The sequence below is a fragment of the Amphiura filiformis genome, unplaced genomic scaffold, assembly GCF_039555335.1.
Source record: "Amphiura filiformis unplaced genomic scaffold, Afil_fr2py scaffold_207, whole genome shotgun sequence".
NCBI classification, from domain to species: Eukaryota; Metazoa; Echinodermata; class Ophiuroidea; order Amphilepidida; family Amphiuridae; genus Amphiura; species Amphiura filiformis.
In genome coordinates, this window is record NW_027305671.1 from 33567 (window position 1) to 59202 (window position 25636).

The window sequence follows — 25636 nt, forward strand, 5'->3', positions numbered from 1 at the left end:
AGGACGCATTTTCATTTCACCCCTTATCACGAGGAATCGAGGACATTTTTCCGAAATAAATACCCCTATTTTTACCATTTCAAGGATGCTTTTGAATTTTCCCCCCATTTCAAGGGGAAATGAGGGCAATAACGAAAACTGTAGCGGTAAAACGCGGACGAAAGTCCTAGAAATACACCCTATTTTTCATTTCAAGGACAATTTTGCTCCAAAACACCCCTAATTTGGACAATCGCGAACAGTTTTGTCTTCGAAAATTCCGCGGACATTTCTTGAAAAATACCCCTAATTTGAACCATCATGCGTACACATCGTCAGTGAAGACTGAACCCACCGGGCCGGGAGCATCTACAAAAAGTCTTTTCAGGACAAAAAAGTCTAAGAAGGTCCAAATAATGCAATATGGTAAATGTTAGGGTTTATTTTCTGTAAATAATGACGCTGTAAATAGCCATTTGTAAGTTTACAGAACGAGCTATTTGCAATTTGTTTTATAAAATATGACCAGTTGATTATTATTTGAATTGTTCTAAAACAAATCCAGTAAAATAGGTGATGTTGACATACCTCTCAATGACGTTTCGTGCTGTGTCACAGCACTTTCTCAAATTGAATGACCAGCTTTGACCTTAGACGTCTGTTGCTTCCTGTTGGTAGCTGACGTAGGTGGCGCTGTTAGTAGCTGATCATAGATGTGCGGAAGGAAGTAGTTTCCACAATCCCTGTTGAGAGTGTTAGCCTGCCCCCACTTTCGTATCCAAATTGATTCCTTTATATGCCTTCTTTTTCTGTTGGTTTCAATGTCTTTTATCTTGGCTTCGTCCCAACCGATCACGTGATTGTCTTCAGCGACATGGTCCGTGAGAGCGGATTTTCTAGGGGCGCTTTCAACCGATGTTTTTCTTTGTGCCCTGGTGTAGGGTTTTTCCGAAGCTGCGTCTGATTCAGATTTGTGCTCTTTCATTCTCGTAGATTTGAAGTTTCACCGATGTAAGATTTTGGGCAACCTAAGCAAGGGATTTCATAAACACAATCAGCTGTCGTTTTGACGTCCCGCTTATCTTTAGGATGAACAAGATGGTTTCTGAGTGTTTTGTGTGGCTTGAAATTTGCTTGGTAACCGTGCTTCTTAAAGATTCTCTTTGTCTTTTCCGAGAGACCCTGTTTGTACAGGAGACACACAAAGCCGCGGCTTTTTGTTTGCGACTGATCTTTAACTACTGGCTTGCTCGGTTTTTGAACAGATTTAAATGCCCACTCCGGGTATCCACAGCGAGAAAGCGCTTCCTTTATTCTCGTTTCCTCCAACTCTCTATCTTTCTCCTCGGTGACAACTTTATCTTTCCTGTCCATAAGAGTCCGGATTACACTGAGTTTGTGTTGTAGGGGGTGGTGCGATTGGAAATGCAGATATTGATCTGTATGTGTCGCTTTTCTGTAAACTAAGAGTCTAATTGAACCGTTGGGTTTTTTGACTATTAGTGTATCCAAGAAAGGAATTTGCTTGTTTTCTTCCGTTTCAAAGGTGAACTTAATATTGCCGGTTTTGTCTATTTGATTTAGATGCTCTGTGAGAGGTTCTGCGGATCCTTTGTTAACAATTTCCAGCACGTCATCCACGTAACGTTTCCATAGCCTAGGTTTTATGTCAAGGGGGCTGTGACGAGCGCTTCTTGTTCAAGCCACTCCATGTACAAGTTCGCTACAATCGGGCTGACCGGCGAACCCATAGCTGTGCCAAACCGTTGTTGATATATTTGGCCCCGGAAGGAAAAGTAGGTGGTGGTTAGTGCAAACTCAAGAACTTCCATGATGTCGTCTATGGAAAGCTTAGTCCTTTCATTAAGCGTGTTGTCATCTTCCAGTCGCTTCCTAATGATCTTTAAAGAATCGCTGACCGGGGTGTTAGTGAAGAGTGATACTACATCGTGAGACATAAACTCTTCTCCTTCGTCAACTAGAATCTCTAGACCCTCCGCTAGGTCTTTAGAATTGACTACGTGGTGTTGGGTCTGACCTACCAAAGGACCTAAAATACGAGCCAGTTCTTTTGAGGTCTCGTACATGATGGAACCACAATAATCGACAATAGGTCGTAACGGGGTACCAGGTTTATGTATTTTAGGTGTACAATACATACGCGGCGTGTTCTCTGCAGTGGGGTACAGTTTCCAGTACTCGCTAACTCGCTGAAGACAATCACGTGATCGGTTGGGACGAAGCCAAGATAAAAGACATTGAAACCAACAGAAAAGAAGGCATATAAAGGAATCAATTTGGATACGAAAGAGGGGGCAGGCTAACACTCTCAACAGGGATTGTGGAAACTACTTCCTTCCGCACATCTATGATCAGCTACTAACAGCGCCACCTACGTCAGCTACCAACAGGAAGCAACAGACGTCTAAGGTCAAAGCTGGTCATTCAATTTGAGAAAGTGCTGTGACACAGCACGAAACGTCATTGAGAGGTATGTCAACATCACCTATTTTACTGGATTTGTTTTAGAACAATTCAAATAATTTTCAATGGACAATCCTGATGAATCTATTTGCGGATGACCAGTTGATACTTTGTTGGAGCAGCTTTAGTCATAACATTGTACTTTAAGGTCTCTGGTTACACCTTTAAAGAGATAGTTTCATCTTGATTCTGTCCCCACAGTATGTGTTTCATAGTTTCGATCTCCAAACAACATAGTCTTAACTGTAACCATGCATTATCTACATCAAAAGATTCCCGAAACGTCCCAAAGTCATGTCTGGTCGAGCATTATTTACATCATTGATTACTTTCGTCGGTATCGTATGTATCATGGTCCCTGGGGTTAAAATGCCTGGACTCTTATGTCGCGTTTGGTTTTGCTGATGATCGTTAGATAAATCTGCAAATATGCTAAAGGTCATATTTAAGCTTGTCATAAAGTTTCATCTTTGGATATTTGGATGGGTTTTCAACCATTCTATTAAGTGGTGTAAACTAAATCTTTCACAGAACACAAGTCTTATTCTGAGTTGTCTCCCATTGTGTTCTTAACCGTAAGGCACTTCCTCAAGTAGAACGGCTAGACTGTTTTGTATGATTTTAGATGAATCTTTTACGTTTAATATCCTTTTAAGATATCCTTTCTGTCTGATGCATTACCCCGTCTTGAGTCTCATATCCTAGTAATATGATGGAAAAATTTGCTCTATTAGCCTGATTTCCGAATTATGCTTTCTAAACGAATGTACAGTCTCCGCCATTCAAATTATGAGCTATTTTGTGATATGCATTAAATTGAGACACGTGGGTTATGAAGGAAAGAAAAAACCTCGTTGCTATCTGTAACTTATAAATAGTATGTTTAATTAAAATTGTTGAGAAATTTCACGTAGCATACTTTGTTTTCGTGTTTTGATTCAAATTTACAAGATTGCTCGAGAAATTGTACAAATAACGCACTTGTACTGAGAGGTTGATGCGTCTAATGCACTCCCCCTTCGGGGCTCGTGCATTAGACGCATCAACATCTCTGTACGCGTGCATTATTTTGTACAATTTCACTTCCAACAAGTGATACGCATTTTTTAACCTAATATAGACTTAATATGGATGGTGCAAATCTATTGGATCGGAATGAATCTGGATTCACTTGTCCCGCGTAGATATCTTCAATATGACTTTCTTGATTCGTCCGTTGCTCAATCTAGATAACCAATGATAACGTCGATGCCTAGAATAATGCCATCTTCTTATGGTACATCCGGCCATGATTGTGCCCCATTAACATACACAAAGCAAAATAGATTGCGATTTTTGAAAAAGATATCATCCTACATTCCTACCAGACACGAACTATTGTTGACCTTTCTAGGCAAGGTCTCCTTTACCCTTGTAGCTTAATATAGCTTGTTGCAGAGATCAGAACAAATGCATAGCAAGCTGTTAACAAATATCATGGACCATAATACAAAATACCCAGGATAACCTGAAGGTTTCAACATTTGCTGACAAGGCAACCAAGAGACGGCAAAAGTACAATGTGAAATAATAAAAATTCAAATTATGTTAAAATATCTTGTATAGCTTTAGACGTTTCTAAAAACCTCATGGATATGTACACTTAGTACTTCTTAGTACTAAGTGTACATAAGTGTAAAGTATTTTTTGTTTTTTCTTCCATTTAAAAATTGCTTGAATTAATCTCCTCAGCTTTCATGTGCGATATATAGTATATATACGTGATTATATGTTAAGAAATCTTAATTTGTCTTACACTTATGTTCTGGATGTTCTTTACCCATTGGATTTTTTCTGCTTAGTTCTTTATAAATGTATGTAGGGTGTGTGTATGTGGGAGGTGTTAGTGGGTGTGCGTTTGTAAATACTTCCAAACGAGGACCTACATATGGATACACACCATACAACCGAGGACACACCTCCGACCGAGGACGTCCTCGGTTTCTTACTATGATCAGGACAACATAAATTATGCAAGAATGCATATAGGGGGGTATTGGACAGGTCACGGTTGGATAGTAAGTTGTCTGGTTTGTGTGTGTGACGTCCACGGTGTGTCGATTAAAACGGGTGTTTGAGTCCTCGGTTAAATAGTATTAAATCATATGCAGAATGATGTCCTCGTTTGGAGGTATTTACAAGTAGGGGTATCTCATGATCTGTGTGTGTATGTATGTAATTAGATAAATTATGCAACTTAGGCCGTTATGTTAAGAGAGTGTTTGTTTCAGGCCTTTTGGCCTTCTGAGCATCTCCTCATTCAAATGTGTATTTATTGTTTTTGTTGTATTTTTGTGTTTTTGAATGAAAATAAAGATTGATTAATTGATTGATCAACGTAGCAAAGGTATGCGAATTCAACCGCTCAAAACACAATTATATGATCTTAAAGTACTAATATTTGATAAATACATGCCGTGTGGCTATATAATTATGCTTATCTGAAACCTAGGGCGATTGATAAATTAACCGAGAACACACTTTTTGGTCAAAATACACTATGTGTCTGACACCCTCAGCATTTGCCATCATTCTGACAGGCCCGTAGCCCGGGAGCATCAACAAAAAGTCTTTTCAGAACAAAAAAAAAAGTCTAAGAAGGTCCAAATAATGCAATATGGTAAATGTTATGGTTTATTTTCTGTAAATAAATGAGATATATACTTTCAGGTTTACGGGTAACATGCTATGGTGGTTCCACAAAATAAATGGTTGATATACATTGCGAACAGTCGACGCTGTAAATAGCCATTTGTAAGTTTACAGAACGAGCTATTTGCAATTTGTTTTATAAAATAAGACCATGCTCAAACAATACGTAGTTGATACTTTGTTGGAGCAGCTTTAGTCAAAACATTGTATTTAAGGTCTCTGGTTACACCTTTAAAGAGATCGTTTCATCTTGATTCTGTCCCCACAGTATGTGTTTCATAGTTTCGATCTCCAAACAACATAGTCTTAAGTGTACCCATGTATTATCTACATCAAAAGATTCCCGAAACGTCCCAAAGTCATGTCTGGTCGAGCATTATTTACATCATTGATTACTTTCGTCGGTATCGTATGTATCATGGTCCCTGGGGTTAAAATGCCTGGACTCTTATGTCGCGTTTGGTTTTGCTGATGATCGTTAGATAAATCTGCAAATATGCTAAAGGTCATATTTAAGCTTGTCATAAAGTTTCATCTTTGGATATTTGGATGGGTTTTCAACCATTCTATTAAGTGGTGTAAACCAAATCTTTCACAGAACACAAGTCTTATTCTGAGATGTCTCCCATTGTGTTCTTAACCGCAAGGCACTTCTTCATGTAGAACGGCTAGACTGTTTTGTATGATTTTAGATGAATCTTTTACGTTTAATATCCTTTTAAGATATCCTTTCTGTCTGATGCATTACCCCGTCTTGAGTCTCATATCCTAGTAATATGATGGAAAAATTTGCTCTATTAGCCTGATTTCCGAATTATGCTTTCTAAACGAATCACAGTCTCCACCATTCAAATTATGAGCTATTATGTGATATGATGCATTAAATTGAGACACATGGGTTATGAAGGAAAGAAAAAACCCTCGTTGCTATTTGTAACTTATAAATAGTATCTTTAATCAAAATTGTTGTGAAATTTCAGGTAGCATACTTTGTTTTCGTGTTTTGATTCAAATTTACAAGATTGTGAATGCAAGCCATGTACCGAGCTAGACAATTATGAAACTCAGCAATAATATTATCTCTCTCTAGCTCTTTTTATTTATTTTATTAACTTATTTATCTTTCAAGACTTCAAGGTTATGAAATATTCTTACTAATTTGATATACACAGTATAGTTGTTCTTCTCTAAATGCTATTTTCTTTTTGCTTCCATAAAAATACATGTTTAAGTTCGAAGGACAAATAAATACTTTCTAGAAGATGTGTATAAGCTTATATGTGATGCGATCAAGCAAAATCATTCGGAACTCGGAAATATTGATTTTGAGATATAGCCAAACAAAGGAAATATTTCCTTTTGTTTCTTTTTGTTTTGGATTTAATTACTCATATCTTTGGAACTGTTTGTTCAATGGAAATGGAGTTTCTGCAAAATACAGCTTTGTAAATGCATTTAACTAACCTATAAGAAACTGAAAATTTAATATTTCCGAGTTCCGACTGATTTTGCCTGATCGCATCACATATTAGCATTCCATTGTATGACTTAATAAATAGGTTATAGAGTTTCGAGTATTGGGCTAATCTCTTTCCCGATACAGTTTGGTCTAAAAAATATAGGAAACTCGCCATTCGTAAATGACTCCGTAATTGTATTTTTCAGTCACTTTCAATTTAAATTTAATATCTCATAGTATGGTGCTGCATCTCTATCTGCACCTAAACAAACTGTGAATCCTAACAGAATTAAAATATCTCCAAAGTAGCTTTATCATGCTTATCCAAGGCCCATAATTTTCATCATCATTTCAAAAGCTACGCTTACGACACAACCCAATAAGCCAATAAGAATGTATATCGAGATTATTGCATACTATTTTGCTATGAATCATGGGATACGGACAAGTCGTTTTTAAAAACTTTCAACTTCTCGATTTAATGCCCACAAAAGTAAACCATGACTTTGCAAAGTCGATTAATTTAAGGAATTTTCTTTTTAAAATGGTAGCATATCTCACAACTTGATTTAGCAATATACCCAAAGGGGTATTATTCGCATATCGCTTTGGATACAGTTCTATCTGAACCGCCCATATCAAGATCAAGACTACATTATGTATCCTCTTAATATGGATGATGCATATCTATCGGGATGAATCTGGACTTTCTTGGTTTGTCCGTAGCACAATCCAGATAACGCCAATGCCTAGAATAATGCCATATCTTATTACCCCCGGTCACCATGGTCACGATTGTTCCCATCAATATACAAAGTATATTGTGATTTATGACAAAGATATCATCCTACCAGACACGAACTATTGTTGACCTTTCTAGTCAAGATTGTCTCCTTTCCCCCTTGGTGCTGAATATAAGTAGAACTAGTGGCAAATGGTGGTCATAGACCACAAACCTAGCTGGGGGCATATTGGTGTTTTAGAGGTATCTGACCCCTGCAAAATGTTCCAAAAATGTTCCCCTGGTCATGAGGTTTGGCGTCACCGAGTTTGAGTCCCATACTCCTTACAGACGCCGAGAAAATTAAATTAAAATTAAAGATTTGACCCAGATAACCTTTGACCTAACCACTGCACAGCGTTCCAAAGTGTTCCCCTGGTCAGTAAGTTTCTTGTCACAAGAGTTTGAGCCCCGTATCAGGGCCATGACACTCTATTCACGTGGTTTCTTTTCCAACGCTAAAAGATTACGAATTTTGGTGGTTTGTAAATGAAAAGTGTCCGCACTATCGATTGATTACGTAACTGTTATGAATAATTTATTAGTTTTTCAATGCAATCGCCTCGACCCATTAATACATATTATCTGTATTTATCAAAGTACTTGGAATAGCAATCTGGTGAGTTCACTGAACTACGCCCAAATACTGATGGAGTTTTAATGGCGCTAATCCTCTCCATACACAGATGAACAAATACAATAGGAGAAGGTCAACACATATGACCTCCTATATGACATGTTATATGAGATGTACAACAACCTGAATATCATAAAGATCAGTGTTCGTTTGTGCATATGAACTGCATATTTACAATACTAAATATTACTCGTTATATATTATGTCAAATATTGGTATTATGACAACACGGTATATACATTGTATATAAAACGACTAATAGATCCTACTATCATGGCGTCAGGTCATTGGTTCATCATATCCCGTATGTTTCTTAAAATTCATTCATATTTGAGACAAATTTCTGTGCCCATTTTATAGGCGTACAGGTGGATCCGTTTTTTTTGTCATTTTCATTTCTTTTTGATGAAAGAATTAAGGTTTTCCACTGCACGGAGGCCACTATGTGATACTAATTTAATGCTGTTTGTAAATGAATGCGGATTCCCGGTTGTTGTTTTTCCAAGGTGTGACAACTGTCCACCCATCCAGACAACATCATCACATAATAAAACGTCTGTATTTGTACGATGAGTAAATATTAAACTGAACTTTGCCTTGGAACATTGTGTAAGACGGTGTAAGATTTTGTGGGCGCCTCAACATTATTATCCTCTTTGTATCCGTAAATGACATGGCATAGACTGTGTGAATTCTATGAAGACTACTTATACATGGGGTCATATCCATGGACACAAGTAACGATAATTGACAACACGATACGCGACTGTATTTAGGGAGGCTAACCACTAATAATTAATAATGCCGGGTAGGGCCTACTCCTGGGCGACTCGTGTGGGCAAGGACGCTTAGGACGGTGACCAAATGAGTCTCAAATTTCACCGGGGAGGGGAGGGGCACTCAAGTATGATAATGTAGACCTATACGCATGTGTGGCCAACTTTTTTAAACACCCCCCTAAAACGAGTTTTACCCTACCAGCAAATTTAGGATCAATAGGCCTAAGCTAACTTTATACACTAAAGGAAGATTTGGATGAGAAAACGGACATTTTGATGAGAAACGGTCAAAATGGTGAGAATTTAAATTTTCTCATTCTTTTGGATGAGAAACTTCCTGGTGTGTGTGTCAATCATTATTGTCTTATTAAAATCCGGGACTTTGGTTGACCTGCTAGACTCCAGCACATGTTAATGACGCAAAGACAGTTGTGGTAACAATGGTCGCAGACCTGCAAAAAAGCTCAAAAACAGATAGTAATGAAACCAGTTTTTATTTTCCTTGCTCTAGCGAGTTCACAGAGAAGGTGTTTCTAGTACAATGCAGCGTCGGACTCTAGCTGAGAGCGTAGCCTGAGTCCAAACGGACTCCAAGAAGGGCTCTCCATACACAAATGAACAAACACAAAGGAAAGTAGTCTCCTCCGTGACCAGCTTGATTTCGATGGAGCGAAACCAAATTGGCTGCAGAGGAGACGGGTAATTTTGCCATGCAAATGAGGTGAGTGCCCTCTCAAGAATAACTACTCTCTGCCCGTATCCCTTACAGATGTCCAGAAAATGCATTTCGAAAATTTGACCTCTGCATGACCTTTGACCTGACCCCTGTAAAATGTTCCCCTGATCATGAGATTTGTTGTCACTGATATTGAGCCCCACACCCCTTACAGATGTTGAGATAAGGCAATTGTAAGATTTTACCCCCTTAATGACCTTTGACCCCAATTCTGAGTGCAAGGTATGGGCACTGGGTAAAGCCGATGCACGTGTGTAAGTGACGTCATTGTGCTATGTAATATGTGGCAGAAGAAGCATTTTGAAGGTATTTGGTTATATACCAAAAATGCCCCTTTAATGACATTTGATCCCAATTCTGTTTGCACCCTATGGGCACTGGATATAGCCGATACATATGTGCAAGTTACGTAATTGTAGGGTGTAACATGTAGGAGGAGAATCATTTTGAAATTTTTGTTGCCAGAAGAAAGAAAGAAAGAAAGAAAGAAGAATCGGAGAGCATTACAGTACCTAGTAAACCCCCAGCTAGGTAAAGAAAGAAGAATCGGAGAGCATTACAGTACCTAGCTGGGGGTGTAAACCCCCCAGCTAGGTAATGACGATTTAGGTACACGATAACTACAGCATAGGTAAGCAATTATGGTCATCATAAAAGTACGATCGACTTAAGAAACTTTTTTCTTATTTTTTTACATTTTGGTCTATTTCCGATTCTAGGCATCATTTTGTGCAAATAGGTGTGTGTGAATTTTGAAAAGTCCATTTTGATGCCTTATATTGTCAATATCTCAAAAAATAACGCCAATATAAAAAAAAACGGTTTTTGGAATGGTGCCCCAAGATTAAGAAAAAAACAAAACAAAACATTTTGGAAAGGGCGTTTTTTTGTTATGATGTACTGAACAAAAATTGCCAAATATTCACTTTATTGTGATTTTCTTCATAATTGTTTTTTTTACACCAAATCTGTATTTATATTGAGATTCATTGATGTCTTGCCTGTATAAAAATGTATACTTTTATATGTCTTGCGTGAATAATTACAAAGTTATGGCACTTTTACTACATGCATGTCTGAGAATACACGGCCACCTTAAAGTACTACCGTATTCTTTTGGTAAAAAAAATATGTGCCTATCAAAAACCTAAGGCGATTGATAAAACTACACTATGTGTCTGAAACCTTCAGCTATTGCTATCATTCTGACAGTTCCGTAGCCTAAATGGATAAAATATATTCTGCTTCAAAATGTTAAAGGTCCAAATAATCATAAAAATGCAATAAATAAAAGTACAATATTAAGATTTGTTGTTTGTAAATTAATGATATAATTTCATACCTTTAAGTTGGACAGGTAATATGGAATGGTGGCTGCACAAAATGTGGTGGGCAATTCCTTTTTATCATTTCATTTCACCTTGATGCTGTCCACATAGTCTGTTTATATAAAAGTTTCGATCTCCAAACAACATACCGTAGTCTAACCCGGCAGTTTAACTTGTAACAATGCACTGTCTACATCAAAATATTCCCAAAACGTCCCAAACTCATATCTGGTGGCGCGGACGTTTTCAATCATTGATTGCTTTCGTCGGTATTATGTAGCATGGTCCATAAGGTTAAAATGTCTGGACTCTTATTATCGTGTTTGGTTTTGTTGATGACCGTGAGATAAATCTGTAAACATGCTTAAAGTCATAATGTTTGTACGATCTTATGATATGAAATTGGTGGGTTTTTTTTCAAACCTGATTTTGTGGCATATTTGTAATGTTTGCACATAACCCAACTTGCACCTAAATGGAATCAGCCCGTTTGTAGGTCAACAGAGCAAACTTCGACATAGTGTCATTATTGATATTATGTCCTCCTATAGAACTGCGTGTTAAACGGCCAAAATAACCAGCAGGGTTTCTTTCACTTTACCTTGTAATTTCAGCTCAAAATGGACAGAAACCCTTCCCGATAATTATTATTACTGGCATTATTTCAGCATTTTGAGTAAATAATAACAAGTTTAAAATTTGAAGGGAATCGTACATTAAGGCTTTAAGGTCAGTTTAAACTTGTCATAAAGTTACATTTTTGCAAGAATTAGAAGAGGTTTGGTCGTCAAGCATTGCTCTGTGGTGTAAACTACTGTTAACAAAACACAAATCGCCTTAATCACCTGTCTACCATCGTGTTCTTTTCCACAAGGCTCTTCTTCATGTAGAATGGCCAGACTGTTTTGTTTGATTTTGGCTGAATCGGTTACATTTAATATCCTTTAGTGATATCCTTTCTATCTTTCCGGCTTATTTAAAGTCTCCTGTTCTAGTAACAAGAAACACTTTGAGTTTGACAAGATAGAACATTGCGTAGTTTTATATTTACCTAATTTCCTGCTTACTAAGTGAATGTCTATTAGTACTGAACATTTTCATCAAGACTGAATTTGAAGCATATTAGTAGAAAATTCATATTTCTAGTCCAATAAACCAATGCCTACTGTGGACGTTTCAAAGTCTAGCTGAGCAACAGGCATCATCTGCGGTAAACAGAATATCGTCTCATCAACAACTTAAGTGTTGAAAAAGAAGTTTGCTAGACTTTGAAATGTCGGCAGTGAGTACTGTTTTATTGGACTAGAAATATAAAATGTGTGCTAATATGAATGTCTCGACTATTCATTTACGGTCATGTTACTCGATCCTAATGTGTACAGCCTTAATTATATAGATTTCTGTTAGTCATTTGCACGATTTAGTCAATCTACATATTGATGACTTTAAGATGAATCTAATTTGCAAAATTACTCCATATGCCCCTTTAATAGCAAATCACGCGTATGTGATATATGTAACAAACGATTTTGTTTAACGTATCGACCGCTAAGGCTAGTATAATTTAGCCTTCGATTGGAAAATCATTCAAAAAGGATCCCAAAGGGTCAAGAATATTCCGTTTCCTATTCTGATATATGGATCTCACTCGTGGGCATTTGACAGGTGATTTGTTTTGCTTGGCGTGTGCTCCGTTTTGGCCAAAATGCTGTTGGCATGAACATTCTGAAGGCCGATGTTACCTTTAATATTGTACGTTTAAATGTGTACAAGTTAAAACTTGAGTTCCTTAAAATTTTGGATGCAAGCACAAAGTTTAAGACAAGGAGGAGGATGTAAATCAATTATTGCCTGCTGGCTTTTGTCATTTTGCTATCAGTGCTGTGTAATGAGAGAAAATCACTGTTTAATTTCTTATAACTGCTATATAAATGTAATACAATTGATCTAACGAATCCTTCACAAATTGTAAATATTTAGTAAAAAAAAAAATTGCTGCCCGGATTTGTTCGGTCGATGAACTATTACACTGTGGGGTGTTTCACCCATGATCAAATTTTGGAAATGTTCGCCATGAAGATTCATTATTCAAGCTCAAGTGATGTTTGACTTTGAGGTTCTTAAATATTAATCATTCTTCGACGATAATGAGGATCGACAAAGACTGGTAATACATGACTTGGATAGTGGAATTAATTAATTCTTTTCTGAATAAATGGGAAAGACACTTCATTTGGAAATTTTAATACCGGTATTTCAATATTTATTCCGACAGCAGCTGCATAGCAGGATATGGTGGTTTTGCAAGTTAAAGTGTGTTTTATTGATGATTTTTTGCTCTGTGAGGTACAAAATGAGATGATTCTGGGGAAATTCGGAATTTTAAAGGTTGGACAAGATTTAAAACTGGTCAAATTTTTAACTGTATCGCTAATTAAACCTACTTCGATATAAAAAAAAAAACCACGGGTATGATTTCGGTAACTTTGAAACGCAGTGACCGTTTTGCACTACATACAGTTCTGCTGAGGATATGTAGATTGCTCAAAGCATTCTATTTGTATTGTGTACCCTTTCATAAGAAACATAATTTTGAGGGTAAGGATTTCGAGACAGTTTCCCGAAGCAGTCTGTACAATCTCCTGATCTTATACGTTTCCACAGCATAATTTATTTTCCATGCAAATAATTACACCTCTCTTTCGGCCTATCCTAACAGATAATGTTATCATGCCTTTGTTTCAGGGACCTGGCAGGAAATAATATTACGTTGCTTCAGCCTGGAGCGTTTCGTGATCTTCAATCTTTGACAGATTTGTAAGTTAATGGGCTATTCTAGTTGAAATCCATACACTCCCTATGGAAGACATGGCATTAATCTCCCACACAGAATTCAAATGGAGTCACACATTCAGGTAACCTCATTTGAAAATCACACTCCCTGTGTGGAGGATTGAGGTGATGTCTGCCATAGAGGGTGTGATTTCATTATTATTATTATTATTATTATTATTATTATTATTATTATTATTATTATTATTATTATTATTATTATTATTATTATTATTATTATTATTATTTATTAGTGTTATTATCATTATTATTATTATTATTATTATTATTATTTTTATTATTATTATTATTATTGTTATTGTTGTTTTTGTTTATCATACCTGTAAGTTGATGGCTTTTTTAATGACTTGGTATTCTTACGTCATCAAAACTAACTAACTGTTATTATTTAGTCGAATCTAAGTACTTTTTGTCAGTCATCAGGCCTATTCCAAAGCCGTATGCAAAAATATAATCAGCAAACCCTCAAGTTGTCAAGTAATCGAAAGTCCTCGCTGCCACTCTTATGCAAATTACAACATGCTTGTTAGGGTCGCACCATTAGTTTTCCAGGGGTGGTATGGGATTTTTCTGAAAAAAAAAAAATTTCGCCCACTAGTGAGCAAAAAATTTGCCCACTAGTGAGATGCAAAAAAACACTTTTGCCTCCCTGATTAGTAAAAAAAAATTCTCCACCCAAATCTGTATAAAGGTATACATTAAAATTTAAAAAAAAAGCTTCGCCGTCGCACGCGGCGAAATTTTTTTTTCCTGACCCAAACTCCCATGCCCCCCCGATAATCGAATGGTGCATCCCTATGATTTCTATTTCTCGTCCACTCTCTTGTTCAGTCAATATTATGAGAATGGAGCGTCTAGGCGGTCCAATCAGTATTGAATATTGGCAAGACGAGACAGCGATTTACGTTAATATCAATATAAAATGTTTTTACATTGTAAGATTTCATGATTCTATAGTATGTTGGTAAATAATAATAATAATAATAATAATGCATTTATAATGCGCCATCTATCTAGACAACCTATTCCGAGGCGCAAACATTGAACAATTAAAAATTAACACACAATTATAAAAACAGTCACATATAGAAGTCAATTGTCATAAGCAATCTTAAACAGATGAGTTTTTAAAGTCTTTTTGAAAATATCAAGTGAATCACAAATACGCAGATTTAAAACGATACGTAAAACAGCTATATTGTAAGAGGGAAAATAATACCCAAAGCTGTACTTAATGTGAAAATGAGAAATGTTTGTGAACACAAGCTGCCCTAGGCAATCTGTAACATCAGAAATGCAATCATAAATTGTTATCTAAACTTGAACTAGCAATATTTCCCCAAGTATCTCGAACACCAAGAACCATCCTAAAAGCCAAAAGCAAAAAGTTTCCATCTTGAACACGTATCAAAAGTTAAATAGCTGAAAGCAGTTGGCGCAGCGAATTGAAAAAAGTGGACGCGTGACGCCATGTCCCCCATTGATATAGCAATTGTGACTTGATAACAATTTCATTATAGGCCCAACTAGAAGTGATATATTTCGTTTATGGTAAAACTATTCGTAAGATTGATTGAACCTCATTTTATGTCTAGTATTCGTAGTATTGGACCTGGGCATCATGATATTTCACTTTTCTAATTTTTGAAGCAGTGACGGTAATGAAAAGAAAATATTATGTACATGTGGAATGCCATTGCGTGACAGATTGCTGGCTGAAGTTGCTAACATTAAGCGTATCAGATATATAGGATAGATCAGACGTTTCGTTCATAGATAATTATGGGTTATTTTAGTTAAGGCAATCAAATACATGTTTATCAATGATCAAATGCTACTATGATCAACGTATTTGATGCACTGTTGCAGAATCTATGTTGCCCATTGTTTTTGTGTAAGCTTAGATAGATAGCCTATCACTTAAATTTTCGTTCTGATACATCAGAACTACAAGATCTACAGAAATAAAATGCAACCGTTGGTATCCTTGACTCATTTTCGATAAGATCATATCAGTTCTTTAGTTGAATGCCAAATATAGACAAATATGACATGACATGTGTTTATTTTTTATTTTCTTTGTTGTTGCCTAATCAAAGCTGTATGCTATAAATATTATCGGCAAACGTTCAAGTATCAAACAATCTGCCACTTTTCTATATATGGTCAATTCCAGCCAAAGCGGGACAAAATTCTCTCTGAGAGAAATTTTAAAATGTTTTCCTTTTCAATTCTAGACTTATCAAATGAGACGATCATATCTAGTGAATCATCAGGTGGAAGTGCCATCGCATTGAAACAAAACTTTTCTTGCTAGAGCAAATAAAGTGTTAATTGTGCATATGCATGTTACCCACGAATTCAAGCCTTTTTCACCTGTTGTACGCCATACAATTTCACTTTCTTTAACATCTTTCAATATTTTATGTGTGACTTGTATACACAAGAAATCGGTGAAGACTTTGAACGTAAAATAGCATTTTATTACATATATCTACAAAGAAAATTTTTGGTTATTACAAATTTTAAGAAAGAACCAGGTGTACAGTTAAGATTGTGTCAATTCTTCGAACTCTTTCCAAAGTGGCTGTCATTTAACATTACTGTATTATTTCGAAAGATTAGAATAAATGCTTCATAGAAATATAAAGTTAGAGTTTGTATCTCGTCGCAGGATGAGGATCTCGGATGGATTCGTGGGTAACAGCGTCTGAAAAATAGCAATTTCTTTAAAAAAAATAAAAATTACTTGTCCGTATGTCAATAATTCAGGCTGCAATGGCACTAAAATGAATTTTAATCAAAATGCAAACTGAATGGAATATTTAGAATTGATCATTATGGCATTTTGGGTATAAAAATTGTGAGAATAATGAAGTTGCCAAATTCAAATAGACAGAGCAAACAGTTTTATATTAGTATTTTAGTAAAATCATTCCATATTTTCATGCAGCAATATTCTATTAACTCGTGTTTGACAGTTCCTATGAACTAAAACACTATCAATACATTGTTATACATTGTTAACTATAATTTAAGTAGAGATTCGTGGGTAACCAAAATGTTCGTGGGTAACACATATTTGAAGGTATGTATTGGTAAGCGGCAAAATAGAAAATATTACTGAAGGTTGGAAACCATCATGCGGTTATTCCTCCATTGTGTTTCAATGATTCCCGTTTCTCTAACCAATTGCATTTACCCAAAAAATGGTAATTTAGGATAATCAATCAAAACTTCATGATACAGCTTCAGTATACCTTCAAGAGGACGCTATTAAACAGTGCTGTTTTGGAAGCTATTTCGCATGTTTTCAAAATGTTAAGATGCATAAGAAACATATAATTTACGAGTAAATCCTTGGATTCGTGGGTAACGCCGAATTCGTGGGTAAAGCTATAAGTTCTATAGTACCGTTTGGGGTTTGCGTTTCTTAGGTGCATAAACTGTAAGTACTGTAAAAATCATAGCATACCCATGGCTTGAATATGTGCTGATTTAAACTTAAAATAAACAATCTCCTTGTTTTTCAAGGTTATTATCTATTCGGGATTCGTGGGTATCAAAAGTTTAAACCGTCGTAGATTCTTTTTTAAAACGGTGAACGTATTTTTACGATTTACAATGTTAAGCGCTTGTCAAACTAAATTCAGTGTCCAAAGTCATTAAATGTTAATTTAAGTTATGGCAATTATATTTGCTGGACTCGTGGGTAACAGTTGATACGTGGGTAACGTAAAATTTGATTTTATGGAATTTTATGGGTAAAATGTATTTGCATAAAAAAATCACTTGGACCTCAGAATTATAGAACGAAACTTCGTTTCATGATATAGTCATTTATGGCATATTCACTTAACATTTTTCAGAACGATCATTTTATTTTTGATCCGCGGGTAACAAAATTTTTAGCCAAATTGACTTAATGGCCTCTAGAGTCCACAAACTTTGGTGGAATTCAATCGTTTTACATATGATGAGAGAGCATGCAAACGTCTTTCTAACGGTAATAATTTCATTTTGATTGAAGGACATTCAATGACATATATGGTGCTTTATCTTTGAATTCGTGGGTAATGCCAATTCATTTAAGCCATCATAACTTGTCCCCTGGTATGACTAGCTAGTAAAGGCCTATGCTCAAACAGAGCACATTGGACGTGACATGATATGCTCCATCAATAACGTGATTTCCTTTATTAATGACATTTTAAAGTGGAAAGTTAACATAGAGAGAATTTTGTCCCGCTTTCGCTGGAATTGACCATATACATTTAAACATGCTTGTGAACATAATGATTTCTATTTCTCGTCCACTCGCCTCTTCAGTCAATATTATGAGAATAGAGCTTTAGGCGATAGAATTATTATTGAATATTGGAAAGAGAGGAATGACGATTTTAAGTTAATATTAATGTTTAACATTGTAAGATTTCATGACTCAAGTATGTTGGTCAATATTTAAACGATACATAAAGCAGCTATATTGTAAAGAGGAAAAATAATACACAAAAAACTGTTCTTAATGTGAAAGTGAGAAATGTTTGTGAACATAAGCTGTCCTAGGGAATCTGAAACATCACAAATGCAATCATGAATCCAGTTGTCTAACATTTTAATAGCGATATTTCTTTAAGGGCTGGGGTATGAACGTTTGGACAGTATTTATTTTGGGACATTAGAGCACATCAGACATATCGAATTGCATTCTGAATACGAAGAATGTCCTTCTGATATCAAATAATTTTGATTTTTGAAATTCGCAATTTAATACACATTTTATGGCAAATCATTGAAAATTGATATTTTTGATATTTAACAGTACTGGAAGTAAACTTTATAAATCTGATGATTTATACTTGAAGTGTGTAGGTGGGATGAAAAGCCGACGATCAATTGAAAATTTTGACCTTTCGTATTGAAGATATGGATTTTTTCCCAAAACACCAAAAAAAATTAGGTCTTTTTGGGAAAAAATCCATATCTTCAATATGAAAGGTCAAAATTTTCAATTGTCCGTCGGCTTTTCCTCCGTGCTACATACACTTTAAGAATATATCATTAGATTTATATGATTTACTTCGAGGACTGTTATATATCAAACATTTGAAAAATATCAAATTTTTATAATTTGTCATAAAATTTGTATTATATTGTGATTTTAAAAAATGAAAATTATTTTATATCAGAAAGACATGCTTCGTATTCAGAATGCAATTCGATAGGTCTGAGGTGGTCTCATGTCCCACAAAAAGTACTGTCGAAACGCAATAAACGCTCATTTTCGATCCCTTAAGTATCTCGCACACCAAGAACCATCGCAAAAGCTAAAAGCAAACAAGTTTCTATCTTAAACACGTATCAAAAGTTAAATAGCTGAAAGCAGTTGGCGCAGCGAATTTTAAAAAGGGGACGCTTGACGCCATGTCCCCCATCAATATAGCAACTGAGACTTGATAGTAATTTTATGATAGGCCCTACTAGAAGTGACGGATTGCGTTACACAATTGAGAAGATTGATTGTATAGCATTTTATGTATGGTATGTCTGGTATTAGAGCTGTGTATATTTCACTTTTCTAATATGTAAAACAGTGAGGATAATGAAAAGAATATAATTATTGTGTAGATGTGGAATGTCATTGCGTGACAGATTGCTGGCTGAAGTTGGTAACATTAAGCCAATGGGATAACAAGATAAATCGGACCTTTGGCTACTTATGGTTATTGAAGTCAATGTATCAAATCCATATATAATCAAAATGGCATGTGATTCACTTTGACCATGTTGACTGAACACAAGATGACTAAACAAATGAGAGTATGGGGTGTCCCAAAAAAGAGGCCCCTCATTGCGCCCTCTTTTTCTCCTATTTCAGAAAAGTTGATCAAGTATATGTTGGTATGTAAAGAAGCCTTTACCCGTTAGCTTTAATAAACCGAAACAATTATTTCAATCGGCTCATAACTTTTGAAGATATGCCCTTTTAAATTAATGTATCCGTTTTTCACTCTGTCCACGGAGGAGGTTTGGCTACTTCAAAGATTGAAAAGTGCATAAACCATGCATGAATATAAAACATTCCTCGATGATAACTTTATAAAATAACAACTTTATTTTAGGGAATGTGATTTACCGGTGGGCTTATGGGTTATGCATTTTGTTAAGTGTCATTAATTTGGGTGAAATTGATGTGAGATGGGACTTCTTTTGCTATACTTGCAATTACTTATGTTTTTCTCGGTTATTTTATGCATTTTTGTTTTATTATGTTTCTTACTTTCTTACTTTATTGTTTCTTGCTTTCTTTTTATTGACAACATAAGTCATTTCTCTTTTTGGAATAAAAGGTAGCCCTGAAAAGGGTTGTTTAGTTTGTCTTTGGTTCTTTTGAAGTGAGTTTACTGTGCTGCTCTGCCTTCTATCTGGTTGCCTCCTTGACGAATACAGGTTTTAGCCCTAGTCCTCATTGCATCAATTGCGTTGCGTATCAACCTTGTGCGCCGGATACTTGCGAATATAGCAGTAATATGTTTGCAAAGATCTTGGATTTTGCCACAAATGAAAAAATCAAGTGGTATGAGGTCTGGTGATCTTACAGGCCACTCCGCAGCATGACCCATCCCAACCACTCTGTTTGCTATCCGTGGACAGAGTGAAAAACGGGTACTTGTCTTTAAAAGGGCATATCTTCAAAAGTTGTGAGCCGATTGAAATAATTGTTTTGGTTTATTAAAGCTAACAACTAAAGGTTTCTTTAAATACCAAAATAGGCGAAATAGGCGAAAAAGAGGGCGCAATGAGGGGCCTCTTTTTGCGGACACCCTGTATTAGGGACGATGACACTATGCGTTTTATTTACTTTAGTCTTGCAACAGACAATATTTTCTTGTTCCTATGTTCTTGCCGCTGTTTTTAGATGGTTTTGCCAAGTGTAATTCTCTTCATCGCTAATTATTGTTCTTGTAGTGTAAAATGTTAATTGTAAGATTGCTATTCGGCGTAGAAGTAGTGATGTAACAGGATTAATTACCATGTAAAATTTCCATGGAAATTTCACATTATTCAGAGTCCGTGTACATTTCACTCGCACCTGTACGATTAGTGTCTTTGAAAATATCGGTATTTGTTTTCAATTTATGATTGCACACATACACAGACATGGCATGTGATGAGTGCAGTCTACTTATAGTGCAGGGCAATGCATTAAAAAAACCTATTGTTATGGTAATCAATCCTGTTACATCACTACTTCTACGGATAATTGTGGTCAATCCGAGAAATCCAAGGTCAAAAGCTTACACACGGCTTGAAATTGAAACTGTTGACATTTAGGTGAAACCCTTACTTAAATATATTCATCCGGTCACAAGGATTCCGAAAATGTATAGTTTGACCTATTTATGACTTATCATTCCGGAGTTATGAGCCAAATGGGTAAGACATGGTAATGCCCTGAATTTTACTAGCATGGTTTCAAGTGTTTGTAACCATTCCAATCAAGAATACTTTCAGTATTTTTACCATTGTTATAGCATGCCCAGTGAGAATGATGTTCACCTGCAATAACCAACACATTCTTGGTAGTGCAAACTATTCTTTATTAAATTTCCTTTAAAAACAAGAAATATTACACCATTTTGATCACAAAGAGGGTACATTGTGGACCTTTGTGGAGCCTCGCATCATTTGACCTGTGTATTCATAACATCGGTACAATAAATCGTAGATAGAATATTGAGGAATATTGTGGTGTGGAGTGTACACAATTTTACATTTTGATCCTGTAGGCATAATATACACTTTGACTTTGGTATTCCGGATACGGTAGCCTACGGTTGGCAACTGTACAACCTATGCATGATCTCATAGTGAGCCTCTCTAAGAGCAATAGCAGTGTGACAAATGCTGCAACTTGAAAACCATCAAAGATTCTCTGCTATACCGGACTGCTTCCTTCGCTTACAGGACCAAGTCTTACACAAAGACTATACTTTTACATTTACTTTTGCACCCTCTAGCACACACGTCTATGTGACACAAATAATCATGTTCTCGTTACCGGAGAGGTTATTCTAAGTAATATTATCATGTTAAACCTTTCTCAAATAGATTTTTTCGCAAGTTGTTTCAAGAGGCAATCTTGTAAGCTGATGATTTGTAAAACAATATTCTATTGTAATTCTACACGACACATCCACAATTCTTATTCCTAATAAAATCATCACCGCTTTGAGCGAATATTCAACTTGACATAGAATACCACGTAAGGTGTTATATTGTGACTCGACTCTAGATAATCTATAATAATGTAAAGATACTACAATATGCTTCTTACTTGCTACTCTGACTCTGTTACAACACTTGCCTTTTCAATTCCTGAGGGGCCTACTATCATGAGCATTGAACATTGTTCCCATCATGCACTATTATTCAGGTGACAGGTCATGCATCTGTCTTCTAACTTTGGACTGTTATTCAGGGATTCCAGAATATTTTCCCGATATGCCTAAAATTTCAACCGAACACAGAGCATAGTTCTTTTTTATTTGATTTAATTTTAATATAGATGCTTCATATAACCAATCACAATATAAATATAAAAGTATAGGCTATAGATGAGTTGACTTCTGACGTCAATGCCTGGCAGTATGCGCACGCATCATCATAATTTCCATTGTTTTTTGCCTGGCAGTATGGCGCGCATCATCTTTTTTCAGGGCTCGTGTTTTTAAAACTCCCGCTACATCACAATAAGGCTATTGAATAGTGTAGTGGTTGCACGAGGTTCACTCAAGCATATCGATATACCAGTCCCTTGCCTTTGTTGATCAACATTGAAGTCAACTCATCTATAGACTGGGGTATCCATTTCACTCATGTGTGAGTTAGTTAGTTGTGTGACTTGACGGACTAATTTAAACATTTACACATTCAACTTGCGGAATGTCCGTTTTGAATAGCTTAGCCACAAAACTTGTATTTTGCATTTTAGCTATGTATGAGCCAATTCGTTCTGTTACTTGACTTTCCTTTAGGGACAAGCTTGTATATAAACAGACAGACAAACAACATGAACAGGTTTTTTTTGTTAAACACGCGGCCATATATAAATATTGTGATGCATGCCGGGAAGGTGTGAAACTGGTTTCTAGTAGGAATAAGAGAGTATGTAACACCAAGCATCGACCGTTGTTCAAGCTAAAGGTGACATTGAGCTTTTTGCGCTATTCCTATCATATTTCTCCTCCATTTCTAAGCCTTCCTTGCGGGAGGAGTAAAGTAGTTGTGAAAAGTAACTACGAGGCAATTTGAGTACGAAAATAGTCACGTATGGGAAAAGTAAGTGTGATGTATTTGCTAGTGAAAAGTGACACAAGCATTCTGTCATGTCTACATTTGAATTCACTGAATCTTGAGAATAAGTGACAAAGACATTCAAAACTTTGAAATATCTGTATGGTTGCGTATTTTGCCGTAGTTGAAACAATGTGTTACTTAACTTTGATATAAAAAAATACTAATTGGTAATCAAATTTAATTGGTACATATCAAGCAAGATTTATGGCACTTTTATACATTTTTTATAGCTCACGGTAGGATTTAGCACCGATATAGCCAAATTGGTAATAATTTCAGGTATATTTTATTAAATGTCATAGCAGTATTAAAACACTGAATTGCGACACAATTTACAATTTATAAACATCAAAATTTACACATTAATTAATACAACATAAAAATATATATCTATGTACAATTTCAAAGTAATATATTACTACATCAAAAAAACATATTTAAAAGAAAAAGGGATTATAAAAACACAATTAAATCAAACTCATAAAAAGTCAAAGAGGTAAGAGTAGTGCACTGGTGGGGAGCTCAATTATTGCACAAATACATTTATTTTATATTGATTGAAATATATAATACATGAATATTGCACACTGTTTTGGTGAAAGGTTTTCACTGAGCATAAGCTAAACTGCACTTTAATAAGAGTTAAGAAGACACGGATGAAAATCATGCAAACAGCTAGCACAACAAAAATGAGTGATTTAGGACGTATAGGAGGGTAGTTCATTTGGTAAGATAGGGCAGTGGGCTGTTCTTGAATCTGTCAGTTTTGAATCGGTATGGTTTGAATTTTGCTTGTTTTCGGAGTTGCATACTTGACCTGAACTTAGAGCAGGGGAACCACCTTGAGAATCTTTCAGAGCTGCTAGCTTTGATAGCAAATTCCTTGCAGATATGAATTCTGCGGTCCACAAGAGATTGAAGGTTGAGGACTTCCAATAATAATCACATTATTGTTTTCATATCGTATACTGCATAGGAAACTTCCCAGTGATGCCCAATACATGTATGTTGTCAATGGAACGATTTTACTATTGTACCCCTTTATTCATTTGAAGGTGTGAACAATCTGTTTTAAAATCTTTATAAATGTAGTTAAAATGTGAAAATTTTGAAACACGTCATCTATTTCAAATATCATGACAGGCATTCGATCGCTCAGTAAACTCAGTTTTTGTAGTTTTCATTCGCTGCGGAAGGTGAAGGATAACAACACAACTTTTAAGTAAATAGCCTTAATTAAGCTTTTATATTCTTAGTAGGCCTACGTGGTTGACCTAGTCATTCACCGCCTTTATCTAAACATTAATAACACGAATTATCAAACATTAACATACCACATCGAGAAACCCATAAAGGCCTATTTAAGACAGAAAAAAATAGAAGAAAAAATAGAAGAAAGAATGACTAACTGACATTTACATAAATAGGCAGTTTTATATGATTTATATTTCGTAGATCAGGTAATCAGACGAGCACGTGAAACACTTTGATGTTTATCAAAGCACAGAAATAATGAAGATATTTAAAAAAAATATGGGCAGCTGATATTTTTTAAATAAGTGTAAACGAAGCTCGTAAATCTGTCATCAAAAACAGATATGTAAAAATCGACAATTTGTCAAAAAAGGGTATGTCAATGCTTTACTATGCCAAATCCATTTCTTACAGAATCAGAGTAACGAAAGAATATGTAAGGAATTGGGTTAATAGAATTGATTTATACTGTAATTGATTGCTGAATTTATGTCAGACGTGATGCTGTCATTGGGCTGTTCCAGATGAAATCCATACACCCCTATGAAAGACATGACCTTAATCTCCCACTCAGAAGGTGCAAATATCAAATGGAGTCACCCATTCCGGTACCCCATTTTGAAATGCACATTCTCTGTGTTGAAGATTAAGGTCGTGCATTTCATAGGGGTGCAATGATTTCAACTGGAATAACCCATTGAGATTTATAGCTCATTTCTCAGTAGTAGTTTTATTTTTCTCTTAGTAGGTAATATGATTAAAAGGCACCTATCATGTTGATGTACTGTCGCCTACCAAAAAAAAACCCGCAAAACTATGCGTGCAGATTATACAAACACCCCAACAACCATCACACGAATAGGCCAACACCCCATTAAAACCACAATATTGTCGCGACTTTGTGTCGTCTAATTTTTCTTCTGGTTTTTAACTTTATTTTATTTCAGTAAAGTTTCGATGCAGCCACTGACAGTTCTGGAATATAATATGTTCTGGGGATTGAAGAATTTGACTTCGCTGTAAGTTGATTTAAAATTAATATTTTTATACATTTTGCCTAAATTACTCACAGTCACGTTATAATATTATTTTAACAAATGTCTTTGGAATTCCATGTGTCATTTTCTCGTGAATTGTTTTACTGTCACATCGAGACAGTGCATTTGTTGGAAAAACAAAACATGTATGAAAAATAAGGAAACTACTGTCTGTTCAATTAGCTTAGATTCTTGAATTTTTAAGATATTTGAAAAATACAAAATTGCGGTCAAAGTCATCAAAGAAAAGTGTTAGCA

General features: G+C 35.6%; 1 protein-coding gene across 1 annotated transcript in view; it reads left to right on the forward strand.

Moving 5' to 3' along the window:
- LOC140145303 (uncharacterized) overlaps window positions 1-25636 on the forward strand; it is a 45886-nt gene that overhangs the window by 7389 nt on the left and 12861 nt on the right. Inside the window, exons 2-3 of the mRNA XM_072167062.1 lie at window positions 13620-13691; window positions 25289-25360. Coding sequence (XP_072023163.1) covers window positions 25299-25360 — 62 coding nt within the window. The 5' untranslated portion in view covers window positions 13620-13691; window positions 25289-25298. The remainder of the gene's footprint in view (window positions 1-13619; window positions 13692-25288; window positions 25361-25636) is intronic.